A 17202-nucleotide genomic window follows, 5' to 3' on the forward strand; every position below is an offset into this window, starting at 1 on the left:
AAAATCTTCATTTAAAAACGGCATTTTGTGTTTACTTGTGTTGTCTTTCACTGAAATTTAAATTTGTTTGATGATTTGAAAAAGTTTAAAGTGACAAACCATGAAGGAATTAATGGGGCAAACACTTTTTTTTATACTTTTTTTTGTATCTAAAGTTACCAGGACAGCAATGGCACAGTAAAAAAAGTACATGCCTTGATTACATCAACGCTAGACAATTATAAGACTCTACTGTCAGGATGTTCCAGCAGTAACTTGAATACATTTCAAATAAAGTTCAAAATGCTATACAGGGGAAGAGCGTTCTCTTATAAAGCTCTGAAAATCTGGAATAACCTTACCGAAAATGTTTGGGACACATTCTCAATATTTAAGTCTAGACTGAAGATATACTTGTTTAGTTTACCTTTCATTAATTAATGTTCCCTTAAATCCTATTAGATAAAGGCTGCAGAGCAGAGCTGCACGGGTTCATGGGAATTGTAGGAATTGTGGTTAACTGAAATAGATGCTGGTGCTGTTGTCCTGTCCAATGCATTTTCTCTGTTCATCACCTCCATGCCAGTGTCCGGGGACGCTTCAAGGCATTTTGGGGCCCCAAGCAAAGTGGATCACTGAAGATTCATATTTTGCCGACTGCAGGAATCACTAACCCAGCTCGCTGGTTGGCTGGCCACTGTCAGTAACTAGTGGGAGGAGCCTCCTAGAGCCTCCTAGAGGGAAACTTTTCTGCATTGACCATCACAGAATTTAAAGGGGCGCATTCAATTCATAAATAGACATTGTCTTAGGGTCCCATGTTAGCTCAGGGCTAGCTCTAGGCAATTGGTTGGTTTGCTTGCCTTGTTGCAACAGGTCCACCAGTGTTACTGCAGTGCTAAGACAGAACCATGAAAAATGAGTTTTTCTATGTAATTTATTTGCAATAAAATTTACAGTTTATTAATGAATTCATTGAGTAATTCCAGTGAGGTGGATACAGTAGAAAGAGAGGTACCACTTTAAAATGGCTTTAAAGTAAGACTACCTTTATAAAGGGTTTATAAATGGTTTACAATTAGTTTATTAATGGTTACTAATTAGGTTGTAAATGCCCTTAAAAATCATTAATAATCAGTTATAACACATACGTAGAAAGGGCAACAATGACCTGTTGTTTGTTAATTAGTGAACCTACAGCCGTCTATATTGTTCCCCTTTCTACATGTGTATGTGTTATAACTGATTATTAATGATTTTTAAGACATTTACAACCTATTTAGTAACCATTAATTACAAACTAATTGTAAACCATTTATGAACCCTTTATAAAGATAGTCTTATTTTAAAGTGGTACCGACAGAGATAATCTATATTTTAAGAAATCATCAAATGCTGAGCATCAGAAAGTGCTATAATCTAACATCGAGCAACTGCCCAACTGCTACTCGGCTTTGATCACAGATGGTGAAGTTTGCCGGGGAGAAACGAGGGCAGGCCGTGTTTGTGAGGCATGAAAAAAAGTCTTGTTAAATTAATCTCGCTGAAGAAGATCTGAACTGCCCGTGTGTCACGCTCGCTATACGCCTCCCTTAAATGGAATAAATCTGAGCTGAATCGAAGCGCCTGTCGAGAGCTTCATGGTCGGATGTGTGCTCCTCACACATGATCTGTGGAAATGGTCAGATGGAGCCACGCTATGGATCTTATTATGGATCGTTCGGCTTATGTCCAAACCATGTCCGCGTCATTCCTATATGGATGTGTTACCAGTGAATTTGCACGTTTTCGTGTAAAGCAGCTACGTTTTATATGGTGAAGAATAAGAAAAAATACAGTACAGGCAAAAAGGTTGGACACAGCTTCTCTTTTTCAATGCGTTTTCTTAATTTTCATGACTATTTACATTGTAGATTCTCACTGAAGGCATCAAAACTATGAATGAACACGTGGAGTTTTATGTACTTAAAAAAAAAAAAGGTGAAATAACTGAAAACATGTTTTATATTCTAGTTTCTTCAAAATAGCCACCCCTTTGCACTGATTACTGCTTTGCACACTCTTGGCATCATTCTCTCAATGAGCTTTATTCAAGAGGTGGCCACCTGAAATGAAAGGTTTTCCAACCGTCTTGAAGAAGAAGGAGTTCCCAGAGGTGTTTATTAGCACTTGTTGCTCCTTTGCCTTCTTCACTCTGTGGTCCAGCTCACCCCAAACCTCAAATCTGGATTGGGTTCAGGTCCGGTGACTGTGGAGGTTCAGCTCATTTTTTGTTAAGTACATAAAACTCCACATGTGTTCATTCATAGTTTTGATGCTTCAGTGAGAATCTACAATGTAAATAGTCATGAAACTATTTAGGAAAAGCATTGAAAAAGAGAAGGTGTGTCCAAACTTTTGGCCTGTACTGTACATATTGTAGACATTTTAATTTGTTGAACATTGGATGAATGTTCAAATAATGCAAAGAGATTGATATATATAATTTAAAAATAGATTTTGAAATTTAAAGGGTCAAGATTAAAGATTAAAGTAGAGAAAATGAATACAGTGTATGGCATGAAACAAACGTGAGGTTGTTTGAACTATGATGAGCGATAATGAAAAGAATATAAAATAAAATGCATTTCTGGTGAGCTTTTGTTTACGTTCCTCCCCTGTCTCTCTGTCGCACTTGTCATGACTTTAGTTCCCACCTGTTCTTGGGCTCACTATCTCCTTATAAGGAGATAATAGCATTGTTTTCTCGGCTGTGTCCCAATTCACTAGCCAGGGCAGCATTAGTGTATTGGACCTCAGCCCTGACGATACGGGTTTGATCCCGCGTGAAGAGCAGTGTGTTCATTTACTGTATTTATTTTTTTTTTGGCCTTTCTTCTTGGGTTTATCTACTTTGAGATCAACTGTTCTGCAATTGGGTTCAACAACCCTCTGGGCTGGAGAGCTACTAGTCTGTAGCACTCCATCCCATTACACTTCATTTTACAAAACTGATTTTTTTTATGGCTTGGAAAATATCTGGCCCGCGGACAAATTTAATTGCAGACCCCTGTTGTATTGCATGATTTTACAATTTACACTATATTGCTAAAAGTATTGACTCACCAAAGCATTTAAATCATAGAAATCAGTCGTTCCAATCAATTCCATGGATACAGGTATACAAATCCAAGCACTTAGGCATGAAAACTGCTTCTACTAACATTTGTGAAAGAATTGCTGGTTTCTTTTAGGAGTTTTACTGCATTGTGCCAACTTTAAAGTTTGGTGGAGGGGGGATAATGGTACAAGGTCCTAATATTTTGGACAAGAGATTTTGGACAATTTCATGCTCTCAACTTTGCGGGAAAAGTTTAAGGACGGCCCCTTCCTGTTCCAACATGACTAAGGGCACCAGTACACAAAGCAAGAGCCCTAAAAAGACATAAATGAGGGAGTTTGGTGTGGAAGAACTTAACTGGCCTGCCCAGAGTCCTGATCTCAAACTGAGAAAAGACTTTGAGCCAGACCTTCTTGGTGTTCCAATCACTTCCATTGGAACATAAGTAAAAATCCAAGCATCTCGGCATGAAAACTGCTTCTACCTACATTTTAGAATTAATTGTTGGTTGCTTACAGGTGTCTGACTGCATTGTGCCACCTGTAAAGTTTGGTAGAGGGGGGATTATGGACTGTGTGGGTTTTTATTTTCTCTAGAAGTTGAGCCCGGCCTCTTAGTTCCAGTTTAAGGAACTCTTAATGCTTCAGCATAACAAGAGATTTTAAACAATTTTATGCTCCAAATTCTGTGTTAACAGTTTAGGGATGGCTCCTTCCTATTCCAACATGGCTGAGCACCAATACACAGAGGAAGAGCCATAAAAAGGTGAGCGAGTTTGGTGACCTCAAACTGATACTGATACTGATGACCTCAGAAATGAGGCGCTTCTGGAACAATGGTGGTCATAAATTCCCATAAACACACTCCTAAACCTTGTGGAAAGCCTTCCCAGAAGAGCTGAAACTACTATAGATCTAAAGGGTGGGCTGACATCATATTAAACCCCATGGATTATGAATGGGATGCCACTCCATATGCCAGTAAAGGCAGGTGGCCAAATACTTTTGGCAGTATGGTGCACCATTTTTAGCATTAAATATTGCACTATTTAACATTATTATAACACAGTTAGTTCCAACCCTGCAATGTGTTTGGCTGAGAGGCATTTTATGAGTGACATTAGCAGCCGGTAATGCACTGTGACGGAAGCCCTCCATGTATTACTCCGCCACATACAGGTACGATTACCGATAACGATTAACAGCCAAATACAAACCAAATGCGATGTCAGACAAAGATACGTCCCCACAAATAAATAAGCCCAGTGATTCAAAAATATGCATTATTACACACATTATCAGCCACTAATATCAGGTTAAGATTGATTATTATTAAAATAAAAGCTTAAGTGTATATATTTTTCAGTTAATATAGGATATTTTAAGCTGAATGTAAGGTAAACTCTTGTAATCCGCAGGTCTTGCCACTGAAGTAACCAAAATTTTAATTCTTCTGTTTATTTACAGTAAGCTTAGATTTCCACAATTTTGACTGAAATGGCCGATAATGCAGAGCTTACAGTGCAGCAACAAACAGAGCAGTAATGTAACTATTTTAATAAGTTTTTATAACTGAACAGAGCATATTTTCTGGTCCTGTTTAACTCAAAATCTTTTAATAAACAGCAGTAATGGAAGGGTGGTATAATAATCGCAATAATACACTCAAGATTCGTGCTATAATGTGTAATATTGGCACTGCTGTCCTGCTCTACAGTGCTCGGCCTTAGGCCTTGTGCCTACGACGGCATCACAGCAGTGCCAATATGACACATTATAGCACTCCCTCTCTTGTATTATTGCTTAAATAATCTATGATAAATGGAATTAATGCAGGAAAATGCAAATCCTTTAAATTCTTTATCAGAAAGTGGATTTTTTGGACTGTTAGAAACTAAAGCTGTCAATCGATAAAATAAAGGACATTCTTGTCTTGTTTCCATTTTTGCCTCAGTAAGGAAGGAAGTAAGGAAGATCATCCCATGTGGACCCAACCAGAGTGGTGCACCTAATGGAAGAGCTTAATCTCCATTGTTCAGAGCTGATGGAGTGTCCGTATGGTATCTGAAAAATGCTCCATACACCCCCCTCCATCCCACTGCATTAAATAATTGCATGCAAGGAGCTGGAAATGCTATAGGGTACTGAGGTGATTTCTCATGGTCATGTTTCTGAATTACACTGGGGTACGAGGAAGCATGCGGACCATCCTTCATTCCTGCTCAGCTGTGACCAGCGCTATCCTTCATCGGGGAGATTTTTAATTGCAGGATACTTTTTAATGCTGGATTCCACCTCACAGTGTAAAATAAACGATGGCAAGGGTGGAGATGATGGACTGCTGGAGTCTGGGCTGAATATCGAAACCATAACTGAACAAGAACACAGTGAAAGAAGTATGGAGGTGAAAAGTGGCCAAAATCTGATTTTCTTATGAAATCTGATGTTTACTTTCATCTTTTCACACAATAACTTGTTTAATTTGACCTGTATCTGACATTGGTGTGACCATTCCACACTATGTAACTGACAGACACATGCAAAACAGCAGCGCTTCACATGAAGTTTCGGTTTCATCCTTGTCAGAATTTTATAAAATGAGAATGTTTTTCAGCAACGAATAGACAGTACTTTCTAAAAACGTAATTTTTAAGCTTCTTATTTTTCTATGAAGCTGCAGACACATCCTGTTGCCGTGTTTGGCCATTTTAATAGAAACACTAAGCTTTCTAATATAACTGGTACAGAAACATCAGTCCAAATATTTATAAGTTCTGTTCTTTCACTATCTCATCACTGAAAACCTTATTCACTACTGTCATCCATTTTCTATCTACTCACAGTCACATAAATTCTATTCCTTCGCTGTTCAGACACAGCTGCATTGCCTCATATCAGATATGTAACAGAATTTTATACCACATGATGATGTGGCTCAATCAGAAAAATCAGAAAAAAAAAAAAAAATATATATATATATATATATCAATTGCACTGTGTTTTTGGTGTTTAAACTGCCACATAGAGTGTACCATTCTTGGCGACTTTGAGGACTGGGAATTAATCAATATACAAAATTAAAGGGACTGAAAAATGTGTTTAAATTATATGAACAAATTATATAAAACAAAAAAATTAATAATAAGAACAATAAAAATAAACAATAATAAATAGGACTAAAATAACACCAAAATTATTTAAAAAAAGGTAATTAATGGAAGTAAATAAATAAATAATAGTAATAAGTTTAAAAAGTATAAAAAAATAAATAAAGAAAGAAATGAAATGAAAAAGTAAAAGGCCTAAAGTAAGACCAGTAATAAAATAAATAAAGAGATGACATTAAAAAATAAAAACTAAAAAGGCTAAATGGTAAAATATAAAATTAGATAAATGAAAAAAGTCAAAATAAATAAAATAAATTAAAGGGTAAAAGAAATCTCAACTAAAACAGTTACAGGCTGTCTGAAGGTGGTTAGAAAGCCCTGCATTTTTTTTTTTTTTTTTTTCAGTCATTTCCCATTTTCTGCAAATAAATGCTCTAAATGAGAATATTTTTATTTGGAATTTGGGAGAAATGTTGTCTGTAGTTTATAGAATAAAACAACAATGTTAATTTTATTCAAACATAAACCTATAAATAGCAAAATCAGAGAAACTGATTCAGAAACTGAAGTGCTCTCTTAATTTTTTCCAGAGCTGTATATATTGAGCCCTGCCTCTAGGAGACTGTTTCTTTCAATGCACTTCACCCCAGCTGCCATTTGCTATTCTTTTTGTAGGTCACTTGATGATGTGTCATCTTTAATTAATAAATTGTCAATTTTCAGACCTGAACCCAATTGAACACCTCTGGAACTTAATCAAGAGGAAGATTAGAGGTCACATGCCATCAAACAAAGCTGGTCTGCTTGATAGATAGATAGATAGATAGATAGATAGATAGATAGATAGATAGATAGATAGATAGATAGATAGATAGATAGATAGATAGATGGTATTTACTTCTGCATGGTGAGGCTCAGTTTGTGGATTGCTAATTTGATCTTGTTCTGGGCCTCCAGGTGGGTCATGCCCTCAGTGCTGACCCCATCGATGGCCATGATGATGTCACCCTGGGTCAGGTTTCCGGTGGACGCCTTGCTGTTGGGTGTGATCTGTGGACACACACCACAAGCCTCAGTTAAATAACCAGTTTGGATCCAAATACCACAGGCTGGGATTTCACTCAGGATGAGATCACTCTATTAATAATCCGTGCACAGACTGAAGAGAACTTGAAACTTTAATAGCTTTAATATATTTACATTCTACTTAAATACATTCATTTTCAATGGGCATATATGCAGCTGGAACACTAGAAAGCCTAGTGCATCCCAAATTATATTATCAACATTAACATTTTATTATAGAACAGTATAGTCATTATGGCTTTTAGAAAAATGTGTGTTGGGGAGGGGGGGTAATGCACTATAGGGCTCTATAGGAATATAACCAGACTGGAACATGTTCAGCAGTATCCATGCACACCAGCTGTTCACTGTCTTTAACACTAGAATTGATAAATCTATACTTTATATTTGATAATATTTGATTAACTTCACATGTCCTTACTCATCTTAAGTTTTTTTACATGAACTTTTACATGAAGTTTTATCTGGTTATATTTGTAGCTGCGAAAGATGCCATAATGTTATGCTTGATCGCTATAAGTTATGCACTTTAAAGGTCTTATTGCATTATTTTTTCATTGATTTTAAAATGTCTAGTTGTGGTCTCTAGTATTAATGAATGCCATGTGAGCTGTTTTTTGTAAAAAAAAAAAAAAAGAAAAAAAAAAAGAAAAAGTGCTCTGGTGATCCGGTATAACACTGCTTTAGTCCAGTGGAGGAGTGGGTGGAGGATTTCTGCTCTTGCTCATGAATATTCATACATGCAAACATATCTCCTCGGATTGACTAACAGCACTGCGACACCAGGAGGCAGCGAGACAGACAACAGTTAGAAATGTTTTAAAATAAAAACATTTTTACACTAATAACAGTCTTTGCAATGTCATATGTTACTTTATAACATGTGTAATAATGCCCTGCTAAGTGCAGTTCAGCCACTGACCTAGTCTTAGAGTCTCTGTAAAACGCAAAATCCACCGGAGATCCTATATAAAACTTAGTCACTTACACAAAGAGGTGGGTAGTCCAGGTCCAGAAAGTAAAAATGGACTTTTAAAAGTGGATTTTTACTTTTAAGTAGTGTAAACAGAACTGTTCTAAACATAGTAGTAGAGTAAAATACGGTTATTTAGCTTAGCTTATTGATCGCCATTAGAGCTTGCCATTAGTGCTGGAGAAGATAATTAGCTACTATAGCTAACTAATGATGTAATACGTTACATAACGTTCAATATATTGATGTGAAGTCTGTTAAATAAGACATGGCTTGATGTCAGTAGAAGTGTTTTGTGTTTTAGCTACAGGAATCTGAAATCCAGCCCAGATGAGTCTGCAGAAAACTGACCTCAGATCACAGTGTGATATCAGCACTATCCAAAGGAAATACATTGAATCCAAAAACATCTATATTCACCAGTTTTTGGCCTAATCGCAAAACCTCAATCATTTATAATGAGTCATTAAGGCAATTTCTTGTTATTTTCAACTTTATGGAACAACTTCCCTGTTCCCTGATCAAATGCCCTCTGATTAGGTACATTTTTGTCATATTTACTTTTTTCAGATTATTAAATAAACTTTATTATCAGTCAAACATATACAGAGAAGATATAAAAAGCACTTTTTAATGTTTATTTTATTAATTAAGGGTAAAAAAAAAAACTATCCAAACCAATCTTGCCCTGTGTGAAAAAAAGTAAATTATCTGAGTTCCATTTCACTACTAATCACAACCAGGCCTGATTACTGCCAGACCTGTATAATCAAGAACTTAATCACTTTAAATAGAACCTGTCTGACAACATGAAGCAGATAAAAGATCTCAAAAAGCAGCACATCATTATTATATCCCCCATCTGAAGAAAACATTCAAAAACAGATGAGTCTAGAAAAGGTTACATACTAATTTCTAGCACTTTGAGAGTCCAGAGAAACACAGTGAGAGCTATTATTCACTAATGGAGAAAACAGGTGAACCTTCCCAGGAGTGACCGGCCGACCAAACAAAATTACTCCAAAAGAGCATGAACCCAGAACAACATTTAAAGAACTGGATCTCACTTAAGGCCTCAGTTAAGGTCAGCGTTAATGATTCAATAATAAGAAAGAGACTGAGTGAAAATGGTCTCCAGACGAAAAACAACACAACCACCCGTCTCACATTTACCAACAAACATCCTTCGGATCTTCAGGACGTTGGGTAAATATTCTTTGGACTGATGTGACAAAAGTGAAACTTTTTGGAAGGTGGGTCAAATCATTTCAGAAAAAGAACATCATACTGAACGTAAAACATAGGAGCTCCACTGACTGAAATGAACCTAGACAACCGTCAAGAGTCAGCATCCATTTCTATACGCTCTGTGGAGAACAAACGCGACTTTAACTCAACAATAAACCGAACAAAGTATAAAATAACATTACTGTTCCTTTAAATGGGCTGCTGGTGTATCTTCACAGCGTGAACACACGCAGGTCATTAGCAGTATCCTCTGCTAAGAAGCGCAAAAGTGCCGCACTGTTAAGATACGAACGAGCCAAAGTCAGAGCTCACCTGGTTCTTAAAGGTAAAGTCAACTGACACACTGATTGGATTATTTCATGTTATGCCCCAAATTAACCACACCCATGATTAATTAAGAGAATTAGTTCATGCCTTTTGCACGCAAGGCAATACACAATTCACGGCTCGCCTGTAGTTAAACAGCTAAAATAGGGCCCGGAGATTTTCTAAATCTATTGAATCAAACAGTTTGCGAAACCTCATCTCTGCAAGTTCGTAACCTGATTTACAGGCAGCTCGTTAAAGGTTAAAAATAACGAGTGTTGTTGACGGCAGTGGTCTCCCTCCATCTGAGCCTCCGGGCTGAGGCCCCTGCTCCATTACCCTCCCACCTGCTGCTGTTACTCAACACACTCGCTCAGTACAGCATACAGTGTGATGCTCCCCTGTCTTGTAATTAAGAGAATAGTGTCACTGTCTTTGCTAGGTTTGGAAAACTGCTAACTGCACTCTGTAACTTTGGTAAAGCAGGCATGATATTCTTGGGAGAATTTGTGTCGCATTTCTATAAAATCCTTTCAGGATTTTTTTCTCCAGGAAATTACATGTATAAATGTTTATTCAAAATAACTTAACTTATATTATACAACAGTTAGTTCCGACCTCACAATCTGATTGTTTGAGAAGTGTACTAGCCGTGATGATATTTGTGATTACATCACGGCCTTCTCACACTAAACTTGTATCACTCCGCCGACGCGTTGCCGAGTAACGGCGTATACACACAGTACAGTTTTGAATCGTCACCTCCACCGGCACCAGCAGCAGCGTTAGCTTAGCACAGGCTAGCGCTCAGCCACGGCACGCTCGCCCGCAGCCTGCAGCGCTGGCTCGTCTTTTGTGGAAAAAAGGGAGGGAAAATCGCTCGGCTAATGTCGTCTGACAGCCAGAACGGTAACTTAACCAGCCAGGCTAGGCTAAGCTAAGTTAATGCTGAGCTAAAGCAAGCTACGCTAACCTAACCACAGTCCAGCCGACTAGCTAAAACCAAAACCACACAGCAAAACCGTTTTCTACATGTTTTAAACAGTTAAATATATATGCAAATAGCACCTTTTTAACATAACTCCACCACTACAGTCGACTTCTTTGACCTTGGGTGTTACAGTTCTCTATGTCAGCTTGTCCAGAAAGACGTGCCCTTTGGTGATAGATTCACAGGAAGTGTGAATAACACTTCCTGACTGTATGTGGAGCCCACAAGCAAGAAATGCCACTCTTCCATAACGCTGCTTTAATTCTCTACACTATAGACAACGCTTTATTTGACTAAACCACAGAAACATATACAGTATACTCTCAACCCTAAGGGGGGTGCATCAGTTAGATGACAGTTACATCCACCCATTCCCCCCCTCCCCAACAACTCTACCATTCCAATGTCACTGAAGTTCACAATCTGATGTTCCTTTGGCAGAAAAGAATGACATTGAAATCCCATAATGCAAGAGTTTTCTCTGCTCTTCTTTATGTTGGTTCTGTAAAATTGGTCTAACTGTGAAAGTCCTGATTCAGTATAGATGAATGGAAATCCCAGGCTAGTTAAAGCTAGTTAACCTCAAGAACCTTGGATTTATTACTCAATTATTAACCCTTATGCACGCAACATTTAGATTAACATATATATCATGTGGAGTCACACAGCTAATAGCATTGTTGTTCTGGGACATGTGGGCTTACATACAGCATTTAAGGGGCTAAACTCCAAGGAATAAGGCATATAAGGCCCTATCCTACACCCTGGGCAAGGCGCATCACAATGCTCATTGCTATCTTACACCCTGTCAACAGTCTATGTTAACGCTGTGCACCCACACAGTTAAAATTGCATCAGAGTTTAGGAATAAATTTACACTGATATGGGTGGTGGTCTGGAAGTGAGGTGGGTTCAGTTCTGTCAGCTGCTTATCTGATTTACCAAATTTACCAAAGCAGGTGTTGATTAATATGATGAGACCTAGAAATAACTAATTAAAGTCAGATGAGGAGGAGAGATTAGGAGATGTTTTAAGGAAAAGCTCTGCTTTTTGTAAAATTGCTGTTTGTATTTATTGTAATGCTGAGTTAGTGTTTTACTGAGCTAATAAACTTCACTTACTGCACAGATAAGACACTGCACAGTTTTTGTGAGAAGAGGATTCAAAGACTTACATTAAGTTTTCAGACAGTAGTAGGTAAAGATTTCCATTGCAGGGATTCTTAGCAGTTTTTCGGAGGCCTTTAAAGTGTTTTTATCGATATAAAAGAAGAATGTATTACATGCCATCCATGTGTTAAGACAGTGTTTTAACTTAAAATATAAAAAAATCAGGAATTATAATATTTTATGTACCATAAATTATTTGAGTAATATTGTGTAAATTAAGTAATTGTAATTAAGTAATATTGTATGCAGAAATACGAACGTGCCAAAGTCATAGCTCACCCGACTCTTAAAGGGAATGGCAACTGGCACAATGATTGGTTTATTTCATGTTACGCCCAAAATTAACCACACCCATGATTAATTAAGAGAATTAGTACATGCCAGCGCAAGGTGTATTTTTGTACCCTCACAATACCAAACCGCCACGCCCTAAATTGACGTGTCACCTATAGATTGCTAAAATTGGGTCCATATGGGTCCACTTATGTAATGCAATTGATTCCAATCTGAATTTATGGTTATCATATCTATGCTGCACACTACACACATAATATATAAGCCATATCAAGCCTCAAAGCTTCACCAGACTGAAGTGTTTGCATGTGAGCTCTGGGCAAGGCCACATGTCAGAGTCTTCACATGCTGAGCAGCTCAAGGCTTATCAATCTGTCTGAGATCACTCTGCCATTCTGTTACTCACACTGTAGCTGGAAACAGGACCAACTAACTACAGCCTCTTCTTCTACTCTGGTTCTTAACCCTCAGATACAGGGGTTGGACAATGAAACTGAAACACCTGTCATTTTAGTGTGGGAGGTTTCATGGCTAAATTGGAGCAGCCTGGTGGCCAATCTTCATTAATTGCACATTATTGCACCAGTAAGAGCAGAGTGTGAAGGTTCAATTAGCAGGGTAAGAGCCAAGTTTTACTCAAAATACTGCAATGCACACAACATTATGGGAGACATACCAGAGTTCAAAAGAGGACAAATTGTTGGTGCACGTCTTGCTGGCGCATCTGTGACCAAGACAGCAAGTCTTTGTGATGTATCAAGAGCCACGGTATCCAGGGTAATGTCAGCATACCACCAAGAAGAACCAACCACATCCAACAGGATTAACTGTGGACACTGTAAGAGGAAGCTGTCTGAAAGGGATGTTCGGGTGCTAACCCGGATTGTATCCAAAAAACATAAAACCACGGCTGATCAAATCACGCAGAATTCAATGTGCACCTAAATCTAACCTTAATATAACCATAACTTACACCACAACCTACACCTAAACCTTATCTTAACTTTATTTTAACCTGCAGCATAATCTACACCCAAACCTTATCTTAACATACAGCATAACCTACACTCAATCCTTACATTAATCCCTTAAAGCAGGCATTTTAGTCAAAGTTCAGCCTGATTACACGCCAATATCTTTAGGATATCTATTTATGCATGATATAAAAAGGTTTTATGTCTGATAAGAAGCGTTACTAAAAATCCTAATTGTAAGTTTCAAAAAATATCAAAAATATTTTAGAAATTTAAAGTAAATCTGCAAATTATAAAATATAATGATTACAATTGTAGCTTTCCTGAACTGTATTGAATTTTAAAATCAATATTTTCCTAAATACACATCACATATTTTATGTCCTCAGTTACGTTTGTCTTGTTTTTATGTGTATTTGTTAATCAAGCAGAATTTTGGTTGATTAATGTTACTGATCTGCAATTATTAAGTGAAGTAGAGAGTGTCCTGTAGGAGATTTTAAAGGCCTCATATTTTTCAGAATGTAAATACGTTATTACATTAAATAACTTTTTAACTTACTTATTAAATAAGTAAGTTACCTTACCTTAACCTACAGCATAATCTACACTTAAACCTAATCAAAAATCCTTACTGTTTCTCCATTAATTCTAAAACAGCAAGATTATGTCCAACATTATCTCCCAGCGCTGTTTTATCAATTCTTCTTCAACTGCTCTACCACACTGTAAAAACAGAAATTGTTTAAACTCAAATGATTTAAGTCTGTTTTACATAAAAGTGGATATTTCTAAACAATACTTATCTATTTTGAGTTAGTTGAATATTTGTGAGCACATATACTGTACTATTCAAACTGAGACCTTTGAGCTGAACCAACTTATAATAACTGAGAACTGAGTTTAGACTGTTGCCATTAACAGCTTCTTTTCCATTGGCTTTTGGCACAATCTGTTTGCATACTGGCATACTGGGTGTGTCCAACAGTTTCTGACTAACACTCACCATCAGTGTGTAGTGATTCCCCTTGGGCTACCTTAGAAATAAATCAAGTTTCCCTTTAGTTGTAATAACTTGATGTTTTAATTTATGCTAACTCTAAACTAAGTTTTTATTACCCATTACTTAAAAAAATGAGCAAAAAAAAGCCTTAAAAAAGTTAAGAAAAATCAACTTATCCTGTCTTACAGTATAACAAAAATAATAAAAAAGTTAAATCAACTTCCCCTTTAGTTGCAATAACTTGATGTTTTAAGTTATGCTAACTTAAGTTTTAATTACCATTACTTAACTTTTTTAAGGCAACCGGTTTCCTCAAATTTGTTAAGTAAATTCAACTTATCCAGGCTTACAGTGCAGAAGACAGGTAAAACAATGACCAACAGCTGTCTTTCTGTCATAGAAACATTGATATACTGTATACAGACATTTCAAATGATGAATCAGATCCTGTTTTTTTTTCCAGCATAAATTTAAAGAAATGCATTCGTCATTCATCATGACGTTGGATGAAATGAAAATCGTGAATGCAGAAGATTGAACTGCCTCTCCTGACTCAGGAACACTGTTCTTAATTTACCATTTAGTTTCCTATCTGACTGAACCAGATGCCAAAACTAATTAATAACTACAAGCGCTACAAAAACGTTGACACCATGGGTGGGATTTAAAACAGCTTTACTGTTACAGAGCCAAACATCTTAACAGAGGAGGGGTTTATGAATTAGCTCGTCTCCACACCCCCCCTGTAGCGCACATGATAAACACTCAGCAACTTCACATAATGTCTTCATTAATGTAGAGACATTCACTTGCTCTGCTTTTAATGAACCAATACACAGAAAGATGAAGCTTTAAATGACGTTTGCTGGAGGCTTTAGCAGAAGCAGGACGTGCACACTGATGTACTGAACATCTGAGAGAACAGAAGCACATGCTATCATCAGCCTAAACATCAGCGTTAATCAGTAAAAAGTGTTTTTTTTGGACTGACCTGAACTCTGTGAGATTTCACATGATGAACTGCCTGAGGCACCATATTCATACAATCCTCAATTATACTGTATGAATATAAATGATTCACTGTATTAAGTAACAACTGTAAATGATTCAGTAACTGCTATAAAGGATTCAGTAGATTCAGTGACAACTGTAAATGATTCAGTAACTGCTATAAAGGATTCAGTAGATTCAGTGACAACTGTAAATGATTCAGTAACTGCAATCAATGATTTGGTATCTGCTATAAGTGATTCAGTAACTGCTATTAAGGATTCAGTTACAACTGTTAATGATTCAGTAACTGTAACCAATTGTATAGTATTTGCTATAAGTTACTGCTATAAAGGATTCAATGATACAGTAACAATTGTAAATGATTCAGTAACTGTAATTACTTATATAATATCTGCTATAAGTGATTCAGTTACTGCTATAAAGGATTCAATGATTCAGTAAAAATTGTAAATGATTCAGTAACTGCAATTACTTATATAATATCTGCTATAAGTGATTCAGTAACTGCTTGTCACGGTGACCCAGGCAGGGTGACGAGGAAAGCGGACACAAGTGCAGGTAAGAACAAAAGGAAATATTTAATAAATAAATAACAAAGATAAACAAAGAAACAAGTAAACACGTAACAAAGATAATAAACCAAAATAAACGAGGGAGACTAGAGAACATAAACGACCTAGAGATAATAATAATGATAAACAAACAGGGAATATATATAAGGAGCAAAACTAGAAAATAAACACAAAGCAGGGTATATACAAGAGAATAACAAGGGAAACTAGAAATAAACAGGACTAGGAAGACTAGACTGAGCAGGGCAATAAACAGGGAAAATAACAAGGAACAGAGGCTATGAAAAACGGAGAAACTACGAAACACGGAGAGACAAAACAACAGGGGTTAGTGCAAAGACCGACGGAGACAAAGTGGTAGACGAGGGCTATTTAAAGAAACAGGAAACACTATAATTAGAAACACCTGGGGAAGGGGCGGAGCTACAAATGAGAAACACATGGTGGAAATCTACTGACAGGAGACACAGAGAGGCAGAGGTCACGTGGGGAAGACACACAGAGACATGAGACAGGGCTAAGACATGACACTGCTATAAAGGATTCAGTAGGTTCAGTAATAACTGTAAATGATTCAGTAAGTGATGTAAATGATTCGGTAACCACAATCAATGATTTGGTATCTGCTATAAGTGATTCCGTAACTGCTATAAAGGATTCCGAAGGTTCAGTAACAACTGTAAAAGATTAAGTGAGTGCTGTAAATGATTCAGTAAGTGATGTAAAAGATTCAGTAACTGCAATCAACAATTTAGTAACTGTAATCAATAATTTGGTATCTGATATGAATGTTTTAGTAGATTCAGTAGCAACTGCAAATGATTCAGTGGGTGCTGTAAATGATTCAGTGAGTGCTGTAAATGATTCAGTAACTGCAATCAATGATTTGGTATCTGCTATAAGTGATTCAGTAACTGCTATAAAGGATTCAGTAGATTCAGTAACAACTGTAAATGATTCAGTGAGTGCTGTAAATGATTCAGTGGGTGCTGTAAATGATAGTAAGTGATGTAAAAGATTCAGTAACTGCAATTAACCATTTAGAAACTGCGATCAATGATTTGGTATCTGATATGAATGTTTTAGTAGATTCAGCAGCAACTGCAAATGATTTGCTGTAAATGATTCAGTGAGTGCTGTAAATGATTCAGTAACTGCGATCAATGATTTGGTATCTGATATAAGCGATTCAGTGAGTGCTGTAAATGATTCAATAGATTAAGTAACAAATGTAAATGATTCAGTGAGTGCTGTAAATGATTCAGTAACTGCAATCAATGATTTGGAATCTGATATAAGTGATTCAGTTAGTGGTGTAAATGATTCAATAGATTAAATAACAACTGCAAATGATTCAGTGAGTGCTGTAAATGATTCACTAACTGC

At 36.7% G+C, this 17202-nt stretch overlaps 1 protein-coding gene across 5 annotated transcripts in view; it reads right to left on the reverse strand.

Moving 5' to 3' along the window:
* The window catches only part of ldb3b (LIM domain binding 3b), a 64493-nt gene that overhangs the window by 24733 nt on the left and 22558 nt on the right, over positions 1-17202 (reverse strand). For all 5 annotated transcript variants that reach the window (XM_007259729.4, XM_049464576.1, XM_049464577.1 and 2 more), the window contains exon 3: positions 7084-7235. In XM_007259729.4, the coding sequence (XP_007259791.2) occupies positions 7084-7235 (152 nt within the window). The remainder of the gene's footprint in view (positions 1-7083; positions 7236-17202) is intronic.

This window comes from Astyanax mexicanus, chromosome 15 (genome assembly GCF_023375975.1).
Source record: "Astyanax mexicanus isolate ESR-SI-001 chromosome 15, AstMex3_surface, whole genome shotgun sequence".
Taxonomy (NCBI): domain Eukaryota; kingdom Metazoa; phylum Chordata; class Actinopteri; order Characiformes; family Acestrorhamphidae; genus Astyanax; species Astyanax mexicanus.